This window comes from Littorina saxatilis, linkage group LG5, assembly GCF_037325665.1.
Source record: "Littorina saxatilis isolate snail1 linkage group LG5, US_GU_Lsax_2.0, whole genome shotgun sequence".
Classification (NCBI taxonomy): Eukaryota; Metazoa; Mollusca; class Gastropoda; order Littorinimorpha; family Littorinidae; genus Littorina; species Littorina saxatilis.
In genome coordinates this window covers 42174922-42197683 of record NC_090249.1, presented here as the reverse complement: position 1 = coordinate 42197683, position 22762 = coordinate 42174922, and the positions used below count along the sequence as shown (strand labels likewise).

At 47.7% G+C, this 22762-nt stretch overlaps 1 protein-coding gene across 2 annotated transcripts in view; it reads left to right on the top strand.

Annotated features, from left to right (window-relative positions):
* LOC138967179 (laminin subunit alpha-like) overlaps positions 1-22762 on the top strand; it is a 168539-nt gene that overhangs the window by 50412 nt on the left and 95365 nt on the right. For both annotated transcript variants that reach the window (XM_070339694.1, XM_070339693.1), the window contains exons 37-42: positions 5822-5935; positions 6327-6445; positions 7530-7616; positions 8354-8565; positions 9096-9196; positions 9523-9703. In XM_070339694.1, the coding sequence (XP_070195795.1) occupies positions 5822-5935; positions 6327-6445; positions 7530-7616; positions 8354-8565; positions 9096-9196; positions 9523-9703 (814 nt within the window). The remainder of the gene's footprint in view (positions 1-5821; positions 5936-6326; positions 6446-7529; positions 7617-8353; positions 8566-9095; positions 9197-9522; positions 9704-22762) is intronic.

The window sequence follows — 22762 nt, the reverse complement described above, 5'->3', positions numbered from 1 at the left end:
TGTCGAATGGTCAGGGCGACGGGAACATTGTTTCTGTTGCTCAGACCGACACCTCCGACCGGACCGTCTTGACCCCACGCCATTCCTTAGCGTCTGGTGTTCGGGTGACGGATGGTCCGGACCAAGGGTCCGGAACGTTCCAGGCTTACGGGTCGGGATCGAACCGGACCCACGGGTCCCGACTGGACTTGACCTCCGGGTTTGGTCCGGACGGGACCCATGGTACGGGACCGTACCGGACCTTAGGGTCCGGTGCGGGACAGTACCTCTGGCCCTTGCCGGACCCCCCGGACCTACGGGTCCGGATGGTACGGTACGGGACCAGTGTTTCGGTCGGGACCGGACCACCCGACCACCTCTGTTGGTCTGGGTGGTCTGGCACCGAACCGGAACACACCGGACCTACGGGTCCGGAGGGTACGGTACCGGACCAGTGGTCCGGTCGGGACCGGACCACTCGACCACCTCTGTTGGTCCGGGTGGTCTGGCACCGAACCGGACCATGCCGGACCTACGGGTCCGGATGGTACGGTATGTCCACGTCCGGACCGAGCCACCCGAACACTTCTGTGGGTACGGATGGTTCGGTACCGAACGGGACCTCCGGATGGTGCGGGACCGGACCGAATCTACGGGTTCGGATGGTCCGGTACCGGACCACCCGACCACCTCTGTTGGTCCGGATGGTCTGTCACCGAACCGGACCATACCGGACCACCGGACCTACGGGTCCGGATGGTACGGTAGGTCCACGTCCGGACCGAACACTTCAGTGGGTACGGATGGTTCGGTGCCGTACGGGACCTCCGGATGGTATGGGACAGGACCGGAACACCGGACCACCCTACCGGATCGGTCCGGACCACCCGACCACCTCTGTTGGTCCGGATGGTCTGGCACCGAACCGGACCTACGGGTCCGGATGGTACGGTATGTCCACGTCCGGACCGAGCCACCCGAACACTTCTGTGGGTACGGGTGGTTCGGTGCCGAACGGGACCTCCGGATGGTGCGGGACCGGACCGGACCTACGGGTCCGGATGGTCCGGTGCTGGACCGGTGGTCCGGTCCGGACCGGACCACCCGACCACCTCTGTTGGTCCGGATGGTCTGGCACCGAACCGGACCATACCGGACTTACGGGTCCGGATGGTACGGTGTGTCCACGTCCGGACCGAGCCACCCGAACACTTCTGTGGGTACGGATGGTTCGGTACCGAACGGGACCTCCGGATGGTACGGGACCGGACCGGAACACCGGACCGGAACACCGGACCGGTCCGGACCACCCGACCACCTCTGTTGGTCCGGATGGTCTGGCACGGGTCCGGATGGTACGGTACGTACGTCCACGCCCGGACCGAACCACCCGAACACTTCTGTGCGTACGGATGGTTCGGTGCCGAACAGGACCTCCGGATGGTACCGGACCTACGGGTCCGGACCTACGGGTCCGGATGGTCCGGTGCGGGACCACCCGACCACCTCTGTTGGTCTGGATGGTCTGGCACCGAACCGGACCACCGGACCTACGGGTCCGGATGGTACGGTATGTCCACGTCCGGACCTAACCACCCGAACACTTCTGTGGGTACGATGGTTCGGTGCTGAACGGGACCTCCGGATGGTACGGCACCGGACCGGACCACCCTACCGGACCGGATCGGCACCCCCGACCGGACCGGACCATTTCTTTTCTGATCAGACCCCATGGGTTCCTGTTCAGTCTATAAATGGCGGGGGTTCGTTGGCTGGGCTGACCCAACAGTCGCAGGGTTGTTGTTTTTCTCCCCCTTCGGCTGCTGGAGACGTTTCGTCTTTGGGGCAGGGGTCTTCGCGGCCTCTTGCTTCTGTGGGCGTTTCTTCACAGCCTGCTTCATCGCTTTCGGCTCTTCCCCCTCAAGCTCCCTACACTCCTGCTTTTGAGGAGTTGTCGGGAAGTGAAGAGGAGAGTGAGTCGGAGGACGATAGGGAGGAGGATCAGGGTCGCCCTGAGGTTAACACTGAACCTCTACCCTTGCCGGTTTCTGATGGAACTTCCGAAGCTATGCTTCGTACTTTCCAACAGTACATGACAGACATCACGCGGCGTCTTGACGTCACGGATGCCTCTCTTAAGCGTCTGTCGTCTAGTGTTGACACACAGGACGTGGACCCGGGGTCTGAGGACGAGAGGCAGGAGGCTCGTCCTCGCACAGCTAGAAGGACGTTTGAACAGTTTCAGGACGTCCTTCCCTGAGACGCCCTCTCGTCCTTTGAGTCCGCTTCGGCCCGGGCGCGGGAGGCTCACGCCGCGTCTGCCGGCGGCTCGTTTTATGAACGATCCGGCCGCCGGCAATTCGCGTTCCACCCTAGTCTAAGTGCCACGGTGGAAGCGGCAGCACATCGCCTGAGGAGTACAGATTCACGTGCAAACGCGACCTATGTTCCTCGGGAGGACGCGGGTTCAGTGCCATGCTTTCCTTCGGGAGGCGCACCTCCACTGTTTCCTCGTGTCCAATCTGTTTCGTCCCTCCCTTTTCCCTTTGACTCTCGAACTCTCCCTTTCCAGACTTCGAGTGTTTAGGGTGGGACTGACGGTGATGTGTTCGTTGGGGAGGTGCCTTCGGTCAAGAAGGTGGAACTGAGCTCTGCTTCGTTCCACAATCTTGAGGCCACCGTTTCTTCCACAGTCGAGGCCCAATCACAGGCCTTGACATGGATGAGCACGCTGTCCACACTGTTGGACCCTCCCAATCGGGCAGAGTCCGATTCCACTCGGGTCCTTGACACGGTTCGAGTGGATCGGGCTTTGCATGCCGTGCGATCGTGCGTGACGTCTGCGGCAGAATTGGCCATTGGAACACGGGTCCACTTTATTGGCCCTGTTCCGTGATCATTTTCTGCCTACTTCTATAGTGCCTCCGGATATGAGGAAGAGTCTGAGGAACACGTTTCCTCAGCCTTCTTCCCTCTTTCATCCGGACACTGTTCGTTCTGTGGTGGAGTCCACACGCCAGAGGAACACTGATTCTCTGATGGTTGGCCTCGCTGCTTCGGCGACGGCGGCGGGGAGTAAGAGAAGTGCTACAGTCACCTCCAGCTCCCAGCCTCAGAAGAAGAAGAAGAAGCCAGTTTCACTGCCTCCTTCTTCCTCCTCTTAGGCGCCTGTTGCGTTCCCAAGCAAGACGAAGGGTGCTCAGACAGGTAAGGGGAAGCAGCACCACCAGGGGGGGTGGTCGCAAGCCTGCGCCTGCCCGCCAGCAGAATTTTCAGTGAGTCCCGGCCCTACGTTGACGCCCCCTCAAGTTGCCCCTCTTTCGTCCGGCGGTTTCCTTTTTTCGGGCCCGCGGCATGTGGGGCAGACTGGTCTCCAACCAGTTTTTCTTGAGGGTGGTGTGGTCGGGGTTTTCTCTACCGCTGTCGTCACAACCTCCATTGTCCGCTCTACCTTGGACGTTCCCCCCTCCTCGAGAGCCTGCCAGATGGCAGGCTCTTCAGGACGAGGTGAACTCGTTGGTCGAGAAGAAGGCGGTCTACCCCCTTTCTCAGCCTTCTCTGGGGTTCTGCTCCCGCCTGTTCACCGTCCCCAAAAAGGACGGCCGGTTCAGGCCGGTGTTGGACCTCTCCACCTTGAACTTGTACCTTCACAGGTGCAAGTTCAAGATGGAAACCCCTTCGTCGGTCCGGTTGGCCATCCGGCCAAACGATTGGGCCATGTCTGGGGCCTCCAGGATGCTTACTTCCACATCCTGGTGGCCCTGGGGTACCGACATCTGCTCTGGTTCGTTTGGGAGGGCACGGTGTTCGAGTTTCGGGCCCTCCCATTCGGCCTGTCCTTGGCCCCTCTGATTTTCAACGGGGACAACAACACCACATGCTTAGCTTACCTTCGCCACCAGGGGGGCACCAATTCTCGGTCCCTCTCCCTGTTGGCGGAGGAGATTCTGCTCTGGTGCCAGACCAATCAGGTCCGGATGTCAGTCCAGTTCGTTCCGGGGAAACTGAACGCCCTGGCCGACATTCTCAGTCGGGGCGATCAGGTTCTCTCCACAGAATGGACCATCGCTCACAACGTTCTACAGCGTCTGTGGGCAAGGTGGGACCGTCCTCTGATCGATCTGTTCGTAACTCGATTCAGCGCTCGGCTTCCCAGGTACGTCAGCCCCTTTCGAGACATGAATGCGTTCCACTTGGACGCATTCACTCTCTTGTGGAGGCTCCTCGATGCTTACGCCTATCCCCCGACATCTCTGATTCCGAGGGTGCTGGCAAAATATCTGCAGGAACGACCAAGACTGATTTTGGTCGCGCCTTACTGGCCAACAGCTCCGTGGTTTCCAGATCTTCGCGGTCTCACCCACGTAGACCCTCTACCTCTGGATCTGGACGGGGGAGGTCTGCTCCAGCCTCGATCATGCCTCCCTCATCCACGTCCAGAGAGTCTGTGCTTGACCGCATGGCTCTTGTGCGCTCCAAACTGCTTGCACTAGGATTGCACAAGAGTTCAGTAGAGTTTTCCTTGAACGCTAAGAGGCGATCAACTAATCAGCTCTACGACTTACGCTGGAGAGCTTGGGCCACCTTCGCCTTGTCCAAGGGGATAAAGCCGCTTTATCCCTCAACACAGGACTTGGCCAACTTCCTGGTGGAAGTGTATCAAAAGAAGAGTCTTTCTTCTAAGACTCTTCTTGGATACAGATCTGCCATCGCTTCCACGATTGCGGCCGCTACTGGTCGCAGAACTGAACACTTGATCAGGTCCTCCCTCATCGCTAATGTCCTTTCGGGTATTAGCAATGCAGCGGTGTCTAAACCTCTGGTTTCATTTCCCAAGGGGGATGTCTTTCTGGTCCTCAAACTCCTGCGTAGCAATGAGTTTGAACCCCTGGCAGGCATCAGTATCAAGTTGCTGATTTTTAAGACTAATTGTTCCTCATCGCTTTAGCCACTTGCCGTAGACTCAGTGGTATTCAAGCTTTGAGTGGCCTGGACTTTGACATTGAGTTCACCACACAGCAGTGGTTGCTAGCATGGTCACGTCAGTCTAAGGTATGTTTCTTGGGTATATTTTCTTTTACGGTAGTACTGTTCGAAAATTGCCTGGGTATCTTAATCCTTGGATTTAAGTGATTTTGATTAAGGAGTTTAATACTCTACATATCACCCTCACACCACTCTGGTATTCTGTGCAAGAATAGTACTGTCGAGGTAAGTGTTATATTGACTGTAAGGCTTCTTTTTAAGCCTACTGTCTATATGATACTTACCGAGACAGTACTATTAGAGTTTCCCTCCCGCCTCCCCTCTTGATATGTTATGGGCTTTTTGAGGGTCTGCAGCTCATAAAGAAAGAGGACGCGCCACCTACATCCTGTAAGGGGGAAGCACTCGGACAGTGCTTGGGATCCACGGTGGCGCATGGTTATGGGAGATAATTGTACCCACTCAGCGTTTTGTCCAATTTTTTCGGCCTATAATAGATAATGTGCAAGAATAGTACTGTCTCGGTAAGTATCATATAGACAGTAGGCTTAAAAAGAAGCCTTACAGTTTGGCTATGTGTCTGTGTGCATATGCTGTGTGTGTGCGTGTGTGTGTGTGTGTGTGCGTGCGTGCATGCATTTGTGTGTGTGTGTGTGTGTGTGCGCGCATGTGTGTGTGTGTGAAACCGAAAGATGTTTGGTAAAATGAGATTGAATAAGATAACATGGCTGTGATCATAAACCTATTATTGACAGATTATTTTAGTTGTTTTTCCTCATTTTGTTGTTGTTTTATTTAACTTTGAAAAAATTTGTTTAAAAAAGTCAAAACACAAAATGATTTGTTGTGTTGGCAGGAGTGTGCACCAGGCAATTACCGATCTCGCTCCAGTCCTTACCTGGGCATCTGCATCAGTTGTAACTGCAACAGACACTCAGACAATTGTGACGTCAACACAGGAGAGTGCTTTGTAAGTCTGTGATCAGAGTGAAGCAGAGTGTTTGTGAATGATTAAAACACAAATGTGGAATGTGAAGGAAGAACCTTCAACTATTGTCTTTTTGTAGATCTACTTTAAAAATATTTTTTTTAAATTGATAGTTTCTGATATGTTGTATTAATAAAGAAAGGATTGTGGAAAAATATACAAGGGGCTCATTACTGATGTAATAGTGCTTTTCAATTTTATTATATTGGGGATTAACCTTATTTTGTAAACATTGCAGTTTTGACTAAATTCGCATCTTTGGTTAATTCTGCATTGCATTACAATTTCACAAATTGTATCATTAAAACTGTTCTTTTGTCCTTATTCACCAATGAGAAGTGTTGAGTTATTGTGCAATGTTGCCTTGTCCCAGAACTGTGGAGGCAACACCACTGGCCCCAACTGTGAGCAGTGTCTACCGGGTTACTATGGCGACCCGTCCAGGGGACCCTGCCAGATCTGCTCCTGCCCTCTCCCTCTGGCCTCCAACAAGTCAGTACTGCTTTCACACTGTTTTCATATGGGTTGAAATATATTACAGGATTAACAGTTATACAGTGGAATCTCTATGTTAAGAACCCCACCCCCAATTTAAGATTCCCTCCCCCCTCCCTTTTAATACCTTAATTTTTCATAGATTTTTGTTGATAACCTCATTTTTAAAACATGATTTTTTTTTGTGATTTGTTTTTAAAGGTCTTAACCCTATTTGGACTACATTGCCTCACATCTTAAAAAAACACACTCTCATTTGATCAACACACGTGCCGGAAACCGGCAAGCAACAGCAACAGCCTCAGCATTGAAAACACGGATCGGGTGGAATTTAGTGGATAGTAGCAAGATTTTTAGACTGTAGCATAGTAACCATAAAATTCCGGTATTAGGTGCTAAGTGACACATTTCACTACCGGAACAATCTGGCATCTGTCCAGAAAGAGTTAAAAGGGGGTTCCATAGTAACAGGGTTTTCAATTTTAACACAAGATGCTTGCATTTTTAAAAGCATTGTCTTGTCAGGTCTGATCATGAGGAACAGGTTTTGGAAAGAAAAACAAATGTTTGTATCTGCTTTGTGCATGGCTAGGATTGTTTTTCTTCTTCAGATCTGTCTGTGTAATAGGTGATGTGAAATAGCTCTACAAGCATGCATGTCCTTATCAGAATGAATTTGGCTTGATCATTCAATTCAACAGACACCACCCATTTATGTAAGCATTTCAATTGAAAGAATTCCAAAAAGAAAAGATTTTCATAGCATGAGAGAAGAATCGTACCTCTTATCTGTGCATTCTGAAGAAATGCAAAAGAAAGCAGAGGAACAACGGGGACTGCACGTGAGAGCGATAAATAAAAAGACCAAAAAATACTGTACTCACGTATGAACGAAGAATACGGAATAAATATGAGGACTCGGGCACAAAAATCTGAAAAAAAGAAGAAGACAGACGACAGAACAGAAAGAAGAACTACAGATTAACGATTCACTCTGTACGACTCACAAACCGAAACAAACAGAAAAAGAAAGGTTTTTATGAGGGAAGGACTAATCTCAAACTGTGTTTTATCATGACAGCTTTGCCACTGAGTGTCGTCTAGCGGAGGATGGACTGCGGACCTACTGTACATGCATTCCTGGTTACTACGGGCCCACCTGTGAAAGGTTGGTATTGCTTTTAAGTTGGCAAAGATTGTTTCAATTCCTGCTACAATCGGTAAAACAGTCAAACCTGCCTGTAAGGACCACACAAGGGACCGACCAAACGTGGTTGTTATAGACAGGTGATTGCTATGGAAAGGTGAATTACATAGAAAAAAGACTTGTTGGGGATCCTTTGTGTGGGTCTGTGTGGGCAGGTGGTCGTTGTCGAGAGGTGGTTGCAAGGGCAGGTTTGACAGTTGAAAGAAATCTTTAACGCTAGAAATTATTATATGAAGTCTTATATCGCGCGCGTATCTCCAGACTCGGACTCAAGGCGCAGGGATCTATTTATGCCGTGTGAGATGGATTTTTTTTTTTTACACAATACATCATGCATTCACATCGACCAGCAGATCGCAGCCATTTCTGCGCATATCCTACTTTTCACGGCCTATTATTCCAAGAAATATGTGTGTAAAGATTACATTTTTGTGTGGAAAATAATTAGCCTACCTTGTTCAAGCAGATTTTTAATACTTTCAAAGACATTCCTGTGGGGAATCCGTGAGAAACAGATGCTTCATTTTTGATGCAGTCTTTGGCATGCTAAAGCAAAAGGAAAGTGTGTGTATGAAAGAGAGAAGAAGAGTAAGAGAGAGTTTTCAGATCTAACTGCGCTGATTTGAAGGAGCACCCTGAGCTAACAACAGCCAAAAACACATACAAAAGTTTTAAAAAAAAACCACTTTTCTATACAGCTGTGCCCCAGGTTACTACGGCAACCCTCGTGAGGTGGGTAGCTACTGTCAACCGTGCGGATGCAGCGGAAACATCGATGTCACCAACTTCAGGGCGTGCGACCGGTTCAGCGGTGCGTGTCTCTTGTGTCAGAACAACACATCCGGTGCCAACTGTGAAATGTGCGAGGACTGGTACTGGGGGGATGCTGTCGGCCGCAAAGACTGCGCTGGTGAGTTGTGTTGTGAATCGTTAGTGTTAAGCAGAGTTGGGATTGTGTTCGGCAGAGTAAGAAATCTCAAACTGTTGCAATTTTGAAAGACTATGTTTAGTACAGTGGACCCCCCCCTCCCCTTTGTGTTTTTTGTAAGACCTCCAAACATCTGAGAATAAACAGAGGTAGTCTTGAAATGGGGGTACATTTACAGAAGTTGTGAGCAAATAATCTGATAAAACAAGGTCTCTAAAGGTGGGAGGACTTAACCCAGGGGGAGGGAGTTTACAAGGGGGGTTCCACAGTATTTCATGTTTATCAAATCATTCTTAAACTAAAGTGAAGTTCCTCAAATGTCAGGCTTGTCAGGTTGAACTATTTTTTTTTTGCGCTCATGGACGGCTATGCCCATGTGCACTTTTTTCACGAGTATGCTTTTCTTTTAACGTGTATGGTCGTTTTTTGTTGTTGTCCCAGACATTTTAGGCAGTCATACTCTGTTCTCAAGGGGAGGTTGAACTACAAAATGTCTTTGTGTTTGATTGCAGCCTGCGACTGCGACATATGTGGGTCAGAAAGCTGCGACAAAAATGTTGGCGTCTGCAACTGCAAACCAAATGTGGTGGGATCGGAATGTGACCAATGTGCAGTGAGTAGTTTTTATGTGTAGTTTTGTTGTCTTCTGTCTATGTGTACGTTGCACAGGCGAGAGGAGAAATGAAATAAGACTAAAAACATGAGCGACTAGTGTGTGAAAATATTTCAGTCTGAGCAATGATGTAATTTGAAAACAAACATAAGTGTAAGAGGGAAGAAAAAAAGAAAACTCTATTCAGCATTCCAAATGTGTTTCCAGAAAGAAAGACAGGTGTGGCATATGTGAGACGTTTTTGTTTTGTTATTTTTCTTTTTGCACTTTGTAATTAAATTTCTTTCTCTTTTTGTAATTAAATTTCTTTCTCTTTGTGTTTGCAGTCTAACACGTGGGGCTATGAGTACTGCACAGGGTGTCGGGACTGTGACTGTGGAATGGGGTCAGTGTCACCTCAGTGCGACCTGAGGACCGGTAGCTGCGAGTGCCAGCCTGGCGTGCAGGGTGCACAGTGTGACAAGTGTCTGCCTGGACACTGGAATCTTGGGCCTAATGGATGCCAGGGTGAGTCAGCTTTCTCTGAAGATAAAATGTGGCTGCCTAGGTGGACACTGCATGGTGTGCTGCAGTTAAATTATTGGAGCAAAATATGAGTGAAGGGAAGGTGAAATATTGCCTTTATGGTGGCTGGTACTCGAATCATGATTTTGAGGCTCTGTAAGCTTGACATTGGTTTGCGTCATATAAGCTTTCATTAAACTAGTACTTTTACGCAACCAAGCACGCTCACACACACGCACTCATAGAAGGATACAACACATTAACTCACACCGACACACACACACGCACACACTCACACACACACACACACCCATACACACATACAGACCCACACACACACACACACACACACACACACACCATCACAACCACAACCATAAAATTCATGTGACAAGAAGTTCCTTTTGGGTGTCAAAAACCGAAGGCAAGTTTTTTAATTTCATAGGGACAAAAATCACATATTATTTAAGAACACTTGGGGTTTAACAAATTTAAAACTAGCACCCCTATTACACAATAACAACAATACGTTTTCCATATAAGGTACACATAATATTTCACAGAACGTATACATAATCCTTCGGTACAAATTTATGAAAAAGCGCAGCCAGCTATAACAAACAAGGGAGGTGGATGGGGCAGAGGCGGTAAGAGCAAGTGAAAAGCGCTGCTGCGACGCGGGCGCAGGTAAAAAGCCAAGTGAGCGGCCCACTGCTGGTCAGTCAAACATACCTGACATCAGCTCACAATTTAAGACACAAATGCACCATAAAAGCATGCAGACCGAGGGGTTGTGACTGGTGGTACCCACCAGTCACAGGCACAGTAAAAAGAGAGTTTAAATTATATTTATACTAAATAACACTTAAACTAGTACTTTTACGCAACCAAGCACGCTCACACACACGCACTCATAGAAGGATACAACACATTAACTCACACCCACACACACACACGCACACACACACCCATACACACCCATACACACATACAGACCCACACACACACACACACACACACACACACACCATCACAACCACAACCATAAAATTCATGTGACAAGAAGTTCCTTTTGGGTGTCAAAAACCGAAGGCAAGTTTTTTAATTTCATAGGGACAAAAATCACATATTATTTAAGAACACTTGGGGTTTAACAAATTTAAAACTAGCACCCAATAGAAAGGGGCGAACTTTGAGCTCCTACCAACCCAAAAGAACGTGGACGGGAGTTTACTTGGGCAAGGCCCTACAAAAAGTTACTCTGTAAAAATCTAAGGTGAGTTGAGGGATCTGGTCTAGTAAGGTGCATTATTCGAATAATGTTAATATGCTGTTTCACAGAGGAAGGCTTGAGCCTTCGGGTTAAATACGTGGCATAGAGAGCTACAGTTCTCTTAGTCACCGGCACAGGGGGGATGCTCATCCTAATGCAAAAATCCATATAGGATTTTAAGTGAGTTTTAATTGTCTTCACAGTATTGTCAGCAAAAGTACTGCTTCTAAACCCGGCGAGTTCCCCGTTTAGTTCTTCTTCAAACGTCTTTGCCTCTCCTGCACAAGAAACACAAATGAATCTTTTGACATATGTTTGCTTAAGTCGGAACTAACACATTCAGCCCTATGCGACCAGTTTCTTAGCAACACACACAATTTCTCCCAGTTTCCTGCCTCATGAAGCCTGGAAATAGTGTCTGGAAGAGTGTTCACCAAACCCGGTACATGTATGGCTCTGACTGAAAAGTTATGCTTCGTACTGAGCCAGAACAGTTTCCTCAATAAACAGTTCATGTATGGGTTTCTACTTCTCCCTTTGTTAATGATTGCTTTGGTTACACTGTTGTCTGTGTGCACTATCACAACGCTGTTTGTCCAAGTCTGCGCCCATCTTTCAATGCCTTGTATTGCGGCGCATAGCTCTTTATAGTTGATGTGAAGCTCGCTGGCGGCCGGTGTGTCCACGTGAAACACAGAGTATTGCCAGTCCCCTCTGCAAAACACCCCACACGCTTTTCCACACGCATCGACATGCACATGATGAGTTTCGCCTCTGTTGTAATAAATTACACCATTAAATGTGCACAGGTAAGCCAACCACCACTGCACATCTTTATGAAACTCGCTGCTGAGTTTTGTTTTGTGATTCTGCTGCCGCAGGGGCTTTATAGCGTCCAGGATGCGCCGCAAGAAAAATTTGCCTCCGCGGATTCCCTGGCAAGCCCAGTTTAAGAGTCCAGCCAAGCGCTGCAATTGCTGCTTACTTGCACGTCTCTTCTTTGAAAATTCATCGAGCTGCTGATGAACCTTTGCCAACTTTTGCTCTCCCAATGACAGAGTGCAATCACGTGTGTCTATCTCTATACCTAGGAATGTAATGCGCTGAGTGGGTCCAACAACCTTGTTCCAGCTGATATGAAAACCAAATCTCCGAACGAGATTTATCAGGCAATGCAAAGCGTTATTGCACTCTTCTCGAGTCGGTGCAATCAGCAGAAAATCATCAATGTAAACAACCACACCCTTTATGCCACGGCGTCGTAAACATCTGCCTATTGCTTGAGAGAGTCTATGAAAATGACTTGGTGCTTTTGAGGCCCCAAAGGGGAGCCTTGTATCAAATAAATAGGTCGGTGCTCTTTCTCCTTTAAAGTGCCACTTCAGTCCTGTAACTCTGTATTAAATTACATATTCTTACGCAACTCACATAGAAAGCATTAACTTCAGTTAAAGTGCTAGGACACTGAACTACGCTTCACCCCAAAGGGGAAGCAACCCCCTAAAAAAGAACGGCCTTGACCTCTAACCCAAGCTATACAAGAGTCGAGGTCATACCGTCACGTGACCTATCATGCGTGACTCAACCGCCGCCATGTTGAAACCTCACTCCCACTTCAGTCACCAAGTAGTTCGGACGCTTTTTACACTACGCTGCAGGCTTTTAGCCTACTGTCTTCTGGACAGTGTTTCACCCCGTCTACAGGTCCCTGCTTCTCATGCACAAGTTTGGGTGAGCTCGTTCTAATTGTTTGCTTTTGCTTGCGTTTGTTTCTTTCTCCGTTGTTCGGTCTGGTTGTTGTTTATCAATATCATAACTCAGACTGGTTTTTTGTCAGCAATGGCTGACAAGGAGAAATAGAAACCACAGACTAGTCAGTAGCTGCTGAGGTTTCTCCTATTAAGTTCGCATAAAGAGAAAGGCAAAGGCACTACCATTTCTGTTCTTGACCCAGCTTCTCTTACTACTACGTCTGTTAAATAGCCTTGAATGGTTGAAAACGACGTTAAAGGCATATGTACGCGCTCCCGTGTTTACAAAGTGTAGTTTGTCTATAATCGATGTCAAACGCACCATAAGACCATGTAATGACGATATGTCGCCATGCGCCGACCATATACTTGTTTTACAGCTTGTTCTAGCCTCTGAAAAAGTGAGGATGTCAACAAAGACGCGGAGGTATTTCCCTTGCGTCAACGCTACCTCTGTGGCAAATCTAGATAAATAGGACGATCTAGATCAAAATAAAATTGCAATATCTTGCAGGGAACTTAATTTAGCATGTCTCCAGCTGTGGGTAAAGCAATTAGTGTGTATAGTCATCGAGTACATATGGCTTTAAACACTATATAAAGAAGAAAGAAAGAATGTCTGTTAAATTTCGGACCCTATGAGTCCAATCATGCCGGTGCTGAAGCAGGTTAAATTTAGGTTACTTCAGCCAAGGCAAACACAGTGGGAAAGAATACTTGTGTTAAAGATGGTTTTTCTTCCCTTTTTTGAGATGTTTTCGACCCAAATGTATAACATGTTGCCATTCGTCGATTTTGTGCTCGCTCCCGGCGGGAGTGGGCGACGCGGCTTGTTGTCACGCATCGAGGTTCCGCCTTCATGCACAGTCACTTCGGCTGACGTGCACGCAGAGGAGTGTGTTTACTTCATACGAGGAGCTTTCACGCTCTACAGGTTAGTCAAGTTCACCGGTAGCCAGGTTCTCTGGTGAAAGTGTTCAAGTTGGGCCGGAACTAGTAGCCCCCCCGCCACGGCCGGGGGGTGAAAGTACGACTCCCCGGAGGCTATCGCTCTTAGCAAGCGGAACTCGGGGGGTCGACACCGGACAACAAGTTGGGCCGGAACTAGTAGCCCCCCCGCCACGGCCGGGGGGTGAAAGTACGACTCCCCGGAGGCTATCGCTCTTAGCAAGCGGAACTCGGGGGGTCGACACCGGACAACAAGTTGGGCCGGAACTAGTAGCCCCCCCGCCACGGCCGGGGGGTGAAAGTTCGACTTTCCCAGAGGCTATCGCTCTTAGCAAGCGGAACTCACGGGGGGTCGACACCGGACAACGAGACAGTTGTACTCACAGGCAGACTGGTATGTCTCCGGTGAATGTAAACAAGTCTCAACTTCCTCCCTCTGGGCAGGAAGCTGCTTTCGGGCAGGCTTTGCACGGTTCTTCCGTTTTGCAATCAGCCTCGCCTGTGGTGGATCGTTTTAGTGACGCAGCTAGTCACAGTGACTTTCACGGTCCGGCCACAGCAGATTCGGAGTTCGACGATTCTCACTCAGTTTCTGAGGAGGAAGTTGATGTCAAGTTGTCACTCAGACTTAAACCAGCTATGGTTACTGCAGCTCAGGTGTCTGCCAAGTACTTCGCTGAAGGGGTGACAGCTATGACAAGCTCTGCGGCACCACCACCCTCAGTGGTGGGTGATTTCCGCCCTGCTTTAATGGAAGTTCAGGGATATCGTTTTAGCGAGTCTCCTTCTGTTGCTTACGAACTTTCCAGGGTGCTGGCTAGAACTTCGGGTTCTGAGAATAGCTTGCCTGTGGATACTGTGCCTTTACTGGCTGCACACGGTCAGGCTCCTGATGCTGCTCAGCCATGGCTTGCCTCAGACCAGTTACGGAAGTCGAGCACTTCGTTTCATTCACGCAAGTTTGCTCTCTCCCGTCGTCATCACAGTCTTATTGAGACTTACGCTTTGCCGAGTGCACCGCTTCAGGTCACTCCGGAGTCGGCTAATCTCAGAGAGGATGTCTATCGTTTGGACAAACATTGTGCTTACTCTGAAGGCGCATTACTTGGTTTGGATGAGACGGGAAGATACTCGTTGGAACTTGCGTCTCTTTCAGAGACACTTCTTCGATCTCTTTCGCGGTCGATCGCGGTGTCGTCGGATCCTTTCGTATTTCGAAACGACTCTAGCGTGAAAGACGTCCCCATACTCCTGGCCTCTTTGGCTAAGGTTTCAGCCGAACAAATGTCAGTCGTGGCACGGTTGTACGCACTTGCGGTTTACACACGCAGGGACGCTTTCTTGTCTGGCTCTAGAATTTTAACTTGGGGAAGTTTTCTCATATGATTCTCCTTTTCCACCACTTCCTTTGTGGGCAGCGATGCGGCGTTGCTTTCGCTTGCGTCACCCGCGCAAGTAACGCTTCACTCGCTGAGCGATATCCGTAGTCCTAGGTTACACCAAGCCTAAGAACTTAGTTTATTCTTTTCTTCGTACTACGGAACCGCTTCCGGTTGCACCGGACTTGTCGATCATACATCTTAACGTTCATAGCAAGGAGAAACTGTCTGTTTTCAAGAACAATGATCTCCTGGCTGTGGAAGATTGTGGCCGCTCTTCTGTCTGTTATCCGCGTCTTGGTACAAGACTTTGATTCGTTCTTTCCCTTGTGCGGTTTCGTACTCACGGGATGCCTTTGTGTTCTGTCGGGACACATATACAAAGGGTTTAGCTTTGCTGTTCGTCTGGGAAAAGGCCTCGGCCGACAGTATTGTTCTGTCGGTGAGACTTAAATCTCTTCCTTGCTCGAGGGTCTTCTTTGCGAATCCTCTTATTTGCACACGGACTCTTCTCTAACAGAGAGAATCTCACAGCAAAAGGGAAAGCCCACGGCAGGCCTCAGCTTCTCTTATCAGAGAAAAGCGCTAAGCTGGCCGTTCTCAGCTTTGGTTTTTTATCTTCTTCTCGGCATGGCACGTTGCCAAATACCCGCCAACCACTTTATCTCCTCGAGGCGATTTAGCGGTAGGGTTCAGTGGGCAAACAATAGCATGCTTTCATGCATACTCTTGGCACTTGTCAACTGGAGTCTTAGCGTTCGGCTCCACTCTTCTCTCTGCCTCTGTGTTTTCCCACAGCGGCTGGAGGGGCGATTAGAACTTCCACTTTATTGAGGGAGGCACTGGGGCCCTTCCTGTTGGGTCACTTATATAGATCGTGCATATATTTTATTCAGATCTTCAGGGCTCTGGTTTCGTTTTCTAAGCAATCAAATGAAGAGCTGGAACATGTTAGTGTCTTTTCTTGACTGGTTCACAGACACAACCAATCTTGGGATTCTCACACCACTGCTCATGCAGGGCGTTCCCGTTGGTTCTCTCTCCACCAGCGAAGCAGTTCTGTCTCTTGCGGATTTCTTTCCTCTTGTCAGGGGAGAACATGTGTTGATTCAATCAGACAACACCACAGTGGTCTTTTATCTCAATAAGCAGGGGGTGGCATCTCGCCCCTTATCACTGCCACAGCGAGCATGCGAGGTTTTGATGTGGTTTTTACCACCACGAGATCTTTTTAGCGGTGAAGTACCTTTCTGAGAGGCTCTATGTATTTATTGGCAGACTCTAGTCAGTCGGCCAAGAATGTCCACTCGGATTGGACCCTATCTCACTACGCGCTTCTACTCCTTCTGGTGAATTTGGAGAAGTCGCTGATAGAAGTTTTGCCTCTCGGTACTATCACCTTCTGCTAAATGTTCGTCTCCCTGTTCCCGGATAATACTCTCGATTTTACTTTGAGCGGCCTGTTGGTCGCACATTATGGGCCCATTCAATCTTGGTTGCCAGTCCTTTGGGCTGGCAAGAGGGCGCCGTTTTTACACTCGAGCCACACGGGTGTCTACTGTAAGGGAATCATTGAGACGCTCAGGGGCTTCTGCCCCAACTCTGGATTTGGTCTAGATTCCATAGGGGTTCAGCGTCTTCGTTTTGTGTCACTTTGACTGGCTTGGAACTAATGGCGTATATTAACGGAAAGAACTCCACTTCTCTCCGTTCAATGCGGGTGGCGAACCACCTATCCTGGCTTTCCGATTTTTCTCCCACGTCTCTGAATTAAGACTTTATGTGATTTCAGTTGCACTGACACAGCTAGGTCGCAAAATATTTTCACTTGGGTTCTTTGTAGCCAGCGTGATTAAAGGGAACCTCCCTTTGGTTGGCTGAAAGCAAATCTCCAGTCCCGACTTGGGACTTGCTCCTAGTTTTGGAGTTTTTGAGTTCGGATTGTTTAATCCTTGACAAAATTAGCCTCTTCTAGAGGCAATGATTTAGTGAAGTCAACCTTAGCTAAATGGACTGCCACATTGATTAGGCATGCCTACAGTGGTGGCAAGGAAAAGGGGGGGGGGGGGGGGCAGTCAGTCCTCCCTTTTCAGGCAGCACGGGCTCAAGAGGTCAGAGTGTAGGCCTCTTCTTTACCTGTTCTCAAGTCTGAGAGACTTACATAAGTCATGAATGCAGCTCATTGAACGTTCAGGGACGTAGTCATGAGTTTCTATCGGCGGGGTATTTTAAGTACCCGCTATTTTAGCACACATCTACTAGACATCTTCTGCAGAAGATGTCTTTTTATGTTTTTTCTGGGGACGTATCTGGTGCTCGGCAGAACAGAAATTTCGGTTTGCCAGCTATTGTAGCTACAGGCCAGATACTTGCAAGATGTTAACTGTGAGTTCATTTGCCCACCACCTAAATTAGCAATCTGCTTTCTATGTGAGTTGCGTAAGAATATGTAATTTAATATAAAATTTCAAAAATAAATTTTGATTTAATTAATATACTTACCAACTCACATATTGAATTCCCTCCCAGCCTGCCCCGCAAATTTTTTAAAGGGGGTATATGTTTTAATACGGGATGAGTTTCACCGGTATACATCCTGCGCAGGCGCAGTACACCGGTAGTGGAAATAACCGCTAAGGACCATGCCTTATATGGCATACGGTTTTTGTTTCAGAGTTATTTCCCCATGTTGTCATGCAAGAGTGCTTCAATGTCTTATCACAAAACGAAGTTATTGCTTAGGGTTTCCCTAAAAATGAACAGATCACTTCAGTGGGAGTGAGGTTTCAACATGGCGGCGGTTGAGTCACGCGTGATAGGTCACGTGACGGTATGACCTCGACTCTTGTATAGCTTGGGTTAGAGGTCAAGGCCGTTCTTTTTTAGGGGGTTGCTTCCCCTTTGGGGTGAAGCGTAGTTCAGTGTCCTAGCACTTTAACTGAAGTTAATGCTTTCTATGTGAGTTGGTAAGTATATTAATTAAATCAAAATTTATTTTTGAAATTTTATAATCATCTCTATGCACTGGTACAGATCTGTACGCAGATTTAAGGTCCAACTTCGCCATCCAGTAACCCGGTTTTGCCAAAGAGCATGCGTCCTCAATTGTCTGAAAATGCTCATGTTGCACTGAGGCATAGTCATTCATAGCACAACCCATAGGACGACTACCGTCGTGAATGAGACGAATGTCACCGTCGTCTTTTTCAATGGCTGCTAAAGGACTAACAATGGTAGGTTTTTCTGAGGCCAAAACATAATTCCCTGCCGCAATTTGCTTCAAAAGTTCTTTTTCTACTGCATCGTTATGCTGAATGGCTGATCTGTGATTATCACCCTCTGCTGTACGTATTACACAATGTTCATCTGTAATTCTGAACCCCTGCCTTATGCCTTCTAATAGGAACTTTCTATCAGAATCACATTTTAACTCGTCCTCCCATTTTTCGACCTTTCTAGAAATGGATGATATATTTTCCTTGTTGCCTAGCCAATCACAACTAAAAGGGTTTTGTGGCAAAAAGGGGCTTTCTAACTTGCTATCTCCCACCTTGTTAGCTTTTGTTGGCTGCGCCTTGTCCTATCTGGAGACTGGGTTCTGATCACCGACAGGAGCAGGCGGTTGTGTGAAGCTGTGGCTGACTGCAGGGTGGTCAGGCTGGAGGCACACCGAACACACGTGTTCGAACTGGCAGCGGGGGGCATACCTGCAATGCCCCTTGTTCCATTGGTGACACACCTCCCTGCCTGAGGGGGCCATCACCCTCCTGGGTCCTAGGTGATGGCCAGAGGTGTCCGTAGGGGCGGGAGGCTGCCCTCTCTGCGGTGGTGTTGGTCCCCGCTCCCGCAGGGCCACGAGAGCGAGGTGCTGGGAGTCGCTACCCCACTTGTATCCTTCTGCTGCCTGGTTCTGGCGATACTGGTCGTCATACATCATAACCGATGACCACGTGTAGCGGGCGGCCATTTCCCCCACTTTCGCGGTATATGTTAGGTACTCTAGCGCCCCTCTTCCTGTCAGTTGGCCCGATTCGAGGAGTCTCGTCATAATCCGGCTGTTAGCCGCAATCCACTGGGCCGGCGTTACCTTTTCTGGTTTGGGTTTTTGGGAGGGAAGGCGAAGTGAGATGCCCCCGCTGAGGTGCACCTCCTCCTGCATTTCACAAGTCCCCACAAATTCGATTATGCGTAAGGCGCCCTCACCTGTTCGAAATCGCCCGTTGTCGATGTCAATTGAAGCAGATTGCGAGGGTCCGCGTAAAAGTTCATGCAGCGACTGCTGAGCCACTGTGCCCCCTGTCGCCGTATCGTCTGCCCCTGCCAGTACAGCTCTGCCATTTTCCTTTTGGAGGGCGAGTATGGCGGCCCAGGTAGCGACAAGGTGGCCGCGTTTGAGTTTGAGCGAATTAATGTCTTCCTTGGTGGCGTGAAGGAGGGCTAGTTTGCTGTCAAAGCCCTCTTGAGAAAGTTCCTCCGCCACCGTGCTGGGGAGCTGAGCAGACCATTTGTCGAAGCGAAAAGGATCTCCGCTGGATTCCATTCTTGTGTGAAGAGCAAGTGAAAAGCGCTGCTGCGACGCGGGCGCAGACCTGTAAAAAGCCAAGTGAGCGGCCCACTGCTGGTCAGTCAAACATACCTGACATCAGCTCACAATTTAAGACACAAATGCACCATAAAAGCATGCAGACCGAGGGGTTGTGACTGGTGGTACCCACCAGTCACAGGCACAGTAAAAAGAGAGTTTAAATTATATTTATACTAAATAACACTTATTATTACTATTATTATTACTATTATTATTATAATTATTATTATTATTATTATTATTTAAATGATTTTTATTGTTAATGTTATTAGTATTGGTACTAATGTTATTATTTATGAAAGCTGCTTTAATATTACTGGAGCAGGGATTGTGTTAAGGGAAGCAGAACAAGAGGCGAAGCTTCAAGGCTCACGTAAGAAATCGACAAACAGTAACACAAACTCAATCACTCCGTCACACACACACACACACACACACACACACACACAGTAAGCATAGGTGACACTGTGCAAGAAAGCGAGACACTAGATCTAGATCTGTCTGTCTGTCTGCATGTAGCCTACTTACAGGGACACGACTGCCAACTAGTCTCGGCCCGCTCAAAATAACAATGACCGAGACTTTCAGTAATTCCTTCACGTGACGTCTAACCCTCTTACGCCATAATGTGACGTCTTCAAAAGTTTCTATCACACACACACACACACACACACACACACACACACACACAGACAGACAGAGTTTACCATCGCATAGGCTACACTTACGTGAGCCAAAAATGAGCTTGAGCTACGCATGAATTTCTTGAAACAAATTGAAATACAGTAAAACCTGTCTCTAACGGACACCCTTGGGGAATGGTAATAGTGTCCCTATTAGACAGGTGTCCCTTCTTCACAGGTGGAGGGGCCGGGGCAATATTTTACAAAGAGCATGTAAGTCCTGTAGTATGTATTTATTGGATTGAACATGAGACTCACTAAAAATGTGAGTAAACAAATGATACATGTATGATGATGTAGCAAACAACAACAACAACATCCCCCCCCCCCCCCCCCCACCTACCCCGTTCCCTACACACACTGTGCATTCAAACTTACGCAAGTCGGACGTCACAAAGCTAAAAATAGCTGACTCTTCATCAGTCATTCAACGGGAAATTCCGCAGTGTGTCTCGACCAAATTGGGTCAGCTCTTGTTTCATTCAGTTTTTCTAGTCTCAGCTGAGCATAAATGCATGGAACAGAAATTTAGCTGTGTTAACTATTGTTTCCTTCGAACGATTGCTTACAAAGAGAGAGAGATCGAGAGAGAGAGATTAGTAGGAGGGGGGAAGGGGGGAGTGGTAAATGATAAATGGTTGCCATACCACTCCCATACCACGTTGTTCAGGTCTTCATATTGCGTTTTCCGACGTTTCACAGTTTTTTGGTCGATTCGCGCACCTGACTCCCACTCCTTCATCACGTCTTCTTTTTCCGATTTGATCCTCGCGATCTGTGTTTTACCACATCCCATCTCCTTCGCCACATCTCGGCATGATTGGCCGCTATCTAGTTTTTTCAAGGCAGCGACACGCTGCTCTAAAGTCAACGCTTTTCTTTTTCCTGCTGGAGATTCCATTTTCAAACACAGTAGTCTACTGTTGCTTTTGGTTGTGACTGTATCCACAATGCGGAAAAGCGAAAGTGAGCGAAGCGAAAGTGAGCGAAGCGAAAGTGAGTGAGCGAAAGTGGGTCTCCATCTAAACAAGCCACTGATTGGTCAGAAAAGGGACAGGACAACCAATCAACAACCATTTGTGCTACGGCTACGGCTGCCGAGCACTGACTGCATAACAGTCGAGTTTTCGAAGTTGCGTTTTTATGTACGTTGTGTCCGTTTGTGACAGTGTTTACACTTCCTACGGTCCGAAAAATCGTGTCCGCGTCCGTAAGTGGCAGGTGTCCGCCCGTTAAAGGTTAGTTATTGTTGAAATCGTGTTCGTGCCATGATAAACTGTCCGTATGTAGCAGGTGGCCGTTACAACAAGGGTCCGCTAGACTCAGGTTTTACTGTAGTTCCCAACCAAGAAAACTGATTTTAGAGGACTTGGTGATTTTGGAATATTAGCTAGAATATTCAAGGAGAGTGTGCCTTCCAGTTCATGATCCTTTTTACATTTAGTCAAGTTTTGACTAAATGTTTTAACATAGAGGGGGGAATCGAGACGAGGGTCGTGGTGTATGTGTCTGTGTGTGTGTGTGTGTGTGTGTGTAGAGCGATTCAGAGTAAACTACTGGACCGATCTTTATGAAATTTTTCATGAGAGTTCCTGGGTATGATATCCCCAGACGTTTTTTTCATTTTTTCGATAAATGTCTTTGATGATGTCATATCCGGCATTTTGTAAAAGTTGAGGCGGCACTGTCACACCCTCATTTTTCAATCAAATTGATCGAAATTTTGGCCAAGCAATCTTCGACGAAGGCCGGACTTTGGGATTGCATTTCAGCTTGGAGGCTTAAAAATTAATTAATGACTTTTGTCATTAAAAATCTGAAAATTGTAATTAAAATTATTTTTTTATAAAACGATCCAAAATTACGTTCATCGTATTCTTCATCATTTTCTGATTCCAAAAACATATAAATATGTTATATTCGGATTAAAAACAAGCTCTGAAAATTAAAAATATAAAAATTATGATTAAAATTGAATTTCCGAAATCGATTTAAAAACAATTTCATCTTATTCCTTGTCCGTTCCTGATTCCAAAAACATATAGATATGATATGTTTGGATTAAAAACACATTCAGAGAGTTAAAAAGAATAGAGATATAGAAAAGCGTGCTATCCTCCTCAGTGCAACCGCTACCGCGCTTTTCTGGATTGTCAATTTCACTGCCTTTGCCACAAGCGGTGGACAGAGGATGCTACGCGTGTACGGTCTTGCGGAAAAAATGCAATGCGTTCAGTTTCATTCTGTGAGTTCGACTGAGCTTGACTAAATGTTGTATTAAATTACATATTCTTACGCAACTCACATAGATAGCATTAACTTCAGTTAAAGTGCTAGGACACTGAACTACGCTTCACCCCAAAGGGGAAGCAACCCCCTAAAAAAGAACGGCCTTGACCTATAACCCAAGCTATACAAGAGTCGAGATCATACCGTCACGTGA